Source organism: Macaca thibetana, chromosome 13 (genome assembly GCF_024542745.1).
Source record: "Macaca thibetana thibetana isolate TM-01 chromosome 13, ASM2454274v1, whole genome shotgun sequence".
Classification (NCBI taxonomy): domain Eukaryota; kingdom Metazoa; phylum Chordata; class Mammalia; order Primates; family Cercopithecidae; genus Macaca; species Macaca thibetana.
Genome location: NC_065590.1, coordinates 13,708,366 through 13,714,491, shown reverse-complemented (window position 1 = coordinate 13,714,491; position 6,126 = coordinate 13,708,366). Strand labels below are relative to the sequence as shown.

Here is a 6,126-nt window from a genome sequence, read left to right as displayed (position 1 = left end):
TATATTTCCTAACAACAGCAACCACAGCAACAGCCATAACATCATAGGACAAACCTCTACTATTTCCAAGGCTTTTATCTCAATAAATCTACTCTACCATTACCATAGCAGCTACAATGTTTGATATTCATACAAATAGTGCTGTAGCTTTCTGTTTATAATTGGAAAAGTGGGCAAGACTCAGTGTAATGCAGGCATTCCTTAAACTAGTTACCATTCAGTTTTTAGATTATCATTGAGCACATATACCCAGCATATGTCTAATATATGTGTAAAAAATCCATGAAGCAAGTGTTAAATACCTTGTGTTTTCTATTGTATTGTATTTTTCTCTTACATCATCTTCTCCTTTTTGTCATCAAAAATCTGTTCGAATCATTCTAAATTAATTATTGGATCGTAAATAGAAAAAATCTTTTATTTCATAACACATTGCCTCAATGAATATGTTTCTTTGCAAGACATAGTCTTCATTTCCAAGATAACAAGCCAGACAAAATTATACTGGAGCAAACCCACAAGTAATGATGGAAGCTTTGCCTTATCGTCAGTCCTGGGGCCAGAATAAGACAAAAGATAACAAGGTAGAATAAAGATTGTATAATAAAGAAGGACAGCAGCAGGACATGGTAACCTTTTCTGGGTAACATTTTGATAATGGATGATGAGAAGTAATGTGTTAGACAGGGATGGGTGGGAATGATTGAAGGTCTGAGTATTTTAGCACAGATTAAGATCAAATCATTAGGATATTAAGAGTTGTGTACAGTTACTGAAGAAAACACCTTAGAATTTAATTTGTGGATAAAACATTCTTGGATTAGATTTAAGACTATTTTCCATGCTAAGTATATTTATAATGATGATGACTATAGTGCTGAATACTTAAATAATAAAAACAAAATTAATGGCCGCATACATAATGTCCTGAGTACTATTGTAAATGTTTTATCTTATTTTCTTTAAACTGTCCACAGCACTGTAAGGCAGGTACCACTATTGTCACAGTCACACAGATATGGAAACTGAGACACAAGGAAGTGAAGTTACTTGATCAATTTCAAGCAATCGGCAAGCCATGGAGCATCTATGTCAGGGCCTGCCGGGACATGGGACTGTAAACAGAAGTTTTTCACTTTTAACTCAAAGAGGGTGTGTGTCTGGGTTAATGGAAAGCTTCAGGACCCTCAGAAAACGTTACTAACAAGCAAAAGAAAGGTGCATCTGGAATATTATGTTCTAACAGACTCTTCATTTCCATCGATCCAATAATGCACTTAAGGAGATGACTGGGCGTATTGAGGATAGAAAGAGAGAAATAAAAACACAGCCTTTTATATTGTTCTTAACAGGCTTGTACCAAACATCATCTGGGTGAATTTGGGTGACTGAAGAGAAGAAAGACACAGGAGTGAAATTCTGTGAGCACAAGGGGGAAGTTCTACACTCAGAATGAGCCAACAGACTTTTCTGAACTGACAACCAGGGCGGCACAGGATGCTCCGTGCAGAGAGGAAGAAGCAGGTGGTCCCTGCAGCTGGAAGCCCAGCTCCCATCCCAGCTGCTTTGCATGTCCCTCCCAGCTGCCCTACCTTCCAGAGCCCATATCAATGCCTGGGTCAGAGCTCTGGGCAGGAACTGCTCTGTTAGGACCCAGAGGGAACCATGGAAGCCCCAGCTCAGCTTCTCTTCCTCCTGCTACTCTGGATCCCAGGTGAGGGGAACATGAGGTGGTTTTGCACATCACTGAAAACTCCTGCCACCTCTGCTCAGCAAGAAATATAATTAAAATTCAATATAGGTCAACAATTTTGGCGCTACTTAAAGACAGTGATTTTGATCTAGATTACAATAGTTCATTTCTGTTTTCTTTCCAATCTCAGATACCACCGGAGAAATAGTGATGACGCAGTCTCCAGCCACCCTGTCTTTGTCTCCAGGGGAAAGAGCCACCCTCTCCTGCAGGGCCAGTCAGAGTGTCAGCAGCAGGTTAGCCTGGTACCAGCAGAAACCTGGGCAGGCTCCCAGGCTCCTCATCTATGATGCATCCAGGAGGGCCACCGGCATCCCAGACAGGTTCAGTGGCAGTGGGTCTGGAACAGAGTTTACTCTCACCATCAGCAGCCTGGAGCCTGAAGATGTTGGAGTTTATTACTGTCAGCAGGATTATAGCTGGCCTCCCACAGTGATTCGACATGAAACAAAAACCTCAACAAGACCATCAGTGGTTACTAGATTTACCAGCTGCTTCCTTTACAGACAGCTAGTGTGGCGGCCACTCAGTTTTAGCATCTCTGCTCTATGTTCTCAAGTCCAAAATTACTTATGTTAATCCATTACATCATACCATTTCAGCATGGCTACTATGTTCATATAAATACATTTTAGAAGGCATCCCTGTTTATGGTATCACAAAGAGTTGAATAAATCTTCTGTTCAAAAATAAACAACAAACACACATATAAATATAAAGCTAAAATATCAAAACTATTTCAACACTTTGAAAATTGACAAAGCATAAAATGATTAACCATGTATATTCTTTATGGAAAAAAAAAGTACTGGTGCTTTGAGTAAGGACAGAAAAAGTCTGTAACCTTTTGCCTGTGACAGCACCCTTCTACCCCCAGCTCAGTCAGCATGAATTACAGAACTGGAGTTTTACCAATGTGAGGTCAGTAAATAAAACTGGCAGCTTGCTGCCAAAGGGGGTGGACTTGAGTAAAGCCAAGGAGTGGAAAAAAATTCTTCAGTGTTTCCAGCTAAACATGGAGAACTCCATAGGAAATGAACAGAAAAAGCCCACAGCTTTACTCGTCCAAGATGATGTCCTTTTTGGGGCAAGTAGTACATCTGCTGATAGTAAATAGCATATTCCTGGATAAGATAGACCCATACTGCTGAAAGAATCTCTGCACACATTCCTAGTGATCTAGAAGCTATAGATATGAGTGATGAGACCCAGGAGTTGCCGGTGCAAAGTAAAACCAGAGGGAGGTAAGAATTAGCTGCATTTTGCATGCAGTTTGCTTTTTAAACTATACATAGATAGATCGACAGAAGACAGATTTAAAAGCTCCAGATATTTGAGCAAAATGTCTCAAATCGTTGGTGACCACTACGCTATGCAGGTACATGTGCAGTTCCTATAAATTCAAACTAAAGATTAATATTAAGAATAAAAAGAAGCCAGATATCAGTGGTCAAATACCACGTGAGATGCAGATTTTTCAACACCATGCAATGAGAATGCTTTAAATACGTCTAATCCGTTTAACATTATAGCTCACCTTATCTTATCCTAAATCTGCTCAGAACACATATATTAGCCACAGTTGGGCAACATTATGTAACACAAAGTTTATCTTACAATAAAGTGTTGAGTATCTTATGTAATTGATTGAATACTGTACTGAAAGAGAATATAGAATCGCTGTATGAACACTAGTACTATTTCTACTTGAATGCATATCACTTACACACCATCTGAGTCAAAAAATTTTAACTCCAACTATCATAAGTCAGGTACTATCAGTAAGTTCAGACAAGCAACTAAGAAGAAAATTTAAAAATGCTCAGAAAAATGAAACAAATTCCAGGCCTGACATGATAGCTCAAGCCTGTAATCCCAGTACTTTGAGAGGCTGATGCAGAAGGACGACTTGAGGCCAGGAGTTTGAGACCATGCTGGAAAAAATAGTGACACCCTTATCTCTACAAATTTTTTTTTAAAAAAAACAGAGATTGGTGACATGCACCTATATTCCCAGCTACTCAGGAGGAAGAAACTGGAGGATCGCTTGAGCCCAAGAGGTCGAGACTGCAGCAAGCTATGATCACAGCACCACACTCCAGTCTGGCTGACAGAGTGAGACTCTGTTTCTAAGAAAATTAAAATTAAAATTAAAAAGCCCACAATCTAAATAGAGGTACTATAATATATTATCAAAAATGTACAGTTTTCAGTTTAAAAAATCCTGGAAGAAAAAGGGAAGTATGACCGATATTGAAGGAATAAAAATAAAGCAACTACAACAATAACAGCAGAAAATAGCCAATGAAAGCTGATTCTAACTTGCCCTAATTGTTGACTTTAGCAAAGGCTACAAAGCAGTTAATAGGCAGATGTTAAAATAATTATTTTTAAAACTGTGATCCTTGACATAGAAAAGAAAATATTTAAAAAAAAAAAAAAAAAAAAGATTCAGCAAGTAGGAACTCAACAAAAGAAATGGAAAGTATAAAAAAAAAAGACCAAATGGGAACTCTAGAAATGAAAAGTACAATAACCCAATTTAAATATGTATTAGCTAGGTCTAATAGCAATTTGAGATGGCAGAACAATCAGTTAACTTGAAAATAGATGACCGGAAAACTATTGAGACTGAAGAAAATGTTTAGAAAAAAAGGAAGAAAACTTCAGAGATTTATAGCTCATAGTGAAGGATACCAACAAATATATGATGACAGTCACAAAGGAGGAGAGAAAGAGAAAATAGCTGAAAAAAATATTTGGAGAAATAATGACAAAAACTTTTCAAAAGTAAGAAAAAATATTCTTAGAAGAAAAACTTCAATAAAACCCTTTAACATACTCAGTAGAAATTAATAACTGAACACATTATATTAAAATATTGAAAGACAAAGAGAAAATCTTCATTGCATGAAGAATGAAAGCAGACACTGTATACAGAGACACAACAATATAGCTATTGGCTTCATTTTCATTGGGACCAGTAGAGGCTAGAAGCTGTGAAATGACATATTTAAATGCTGAAAGAAAAAAAAAAAAAAGAGGGCAACCAGGAAATCTATATCCAGTGAAAATATCCTTCAACTCGAACAAAAAAGCAAACATATTCTTTGGTAAACAAATATGTTCATTCCTAGTTGCTATGTCTTATAAGATAGTTAAGAGAAAATACTTCAGAATCCCAGGAAATGACATCAGACAGGACATTGAGTCCACTGGAAGAAATGAAGGCCTCAAAAGTAATAAGGAACAATACCAAGGCTGGAAAGACAAAAATACACTTCATGCTATTTATGTGAAGTTCAAGACAGGGAAACCTAAATGATTGTGTTAGATGTCAGAAAGACAGTTACTTTTGCTGAATGGGAGGGAAACCTTACAAAGACTGTCCATGAGGGAAGCACAAGGGCATGTGAAATACTCTATCATTCCACCAGGACAATGACTTACACATAAACTTTATTCAGTTGCACACTCAAGAAGTGTGCACTTTACTCTGGCTACTTTATCAATGGAAATAAAAAGAATAAAAACCAAAACCTAGATTCTTTCACACTTACCAGTAATCACAGCCAAGAGCCCAGACTAATTTGGAATATTATTATTATTAACACCACTTCTTTACCGTATCTTGACACTTATACTTTTTATCCAGCTAGTTTCACAGCTCCACTTCTGGCCCATTCTTTTGGAAGACCCCATAGCCAAAGGGCAGGTAACACCTCTGGAAGACTGAAAATGACACAAATGATGGGTAATTAGCAGAAAACAGCTTTTATGTATTACAAATTTTCCTATGCAGAGGGTACAATACATGTGAGTGAGAGAGTCCCTCTAGCACAGAAAAGAAGTATGAACTAGAGCTTCAGAATGTGATCCAGTGTGTAGAGTTCATCAGAAGAACATAAATCGAGGTGACCTCTCATCTGGGTATGGGAAAGTGAAATGACTGTGAGTTCTCCCCAGATCAGTGGCCCATGGCTTTTGGCAACATGTACACGAAACTCACATTTGTTCATATCCACAGTCACTTCCTGGCTTCACCCATAGGAATGATGGTCTGGCTACCCAGTTACTTAGGAACTCTGCACACAGGCTGTCAGTTACTAAAACAACAATGAAAAACAGTGACTTTGGTTAAATGTATATCAGTAGTTACATTCTGGAGGGAAAAATGAGCAGAGGGAATATATTTTAATATCAAATGAAAAATCACAACCTTGTGACTCCTTACTTTTCCCACATAATTCATTATGCTTGTGCTGAAACTTCAGAGTATCAAATGAGGCCCATATATTCATGCCTAAACCTTTGTCTTTGTCCAACCTCAGCCCACGTTTGGGCCATCCACTGGCATCCGAGTACACTTGTGA

At 37.8% G+C, this 6,126-nt stretch overlaps 1 gene segment (V, D, J or C); it reads left to right on the top strand.

Annotated features, from left to right (window-relative positions):
* Positions 1–1,627: 1,627 nt before the first annotated feature.
* On the top strand, positions 1,628–2,870 carry LOC126934365 (immunoglobulin kappa variable 3-11-like). The segment is given in 3 exon segments: positions 1,628–1,714; positions 1,884–2,224; positions 2,631–2,870. Coding segments are annotated over 3 exon segments (630 nt in total).
* Positions 2,871–6,126: the final 3,256 nt, after the last annotated feature.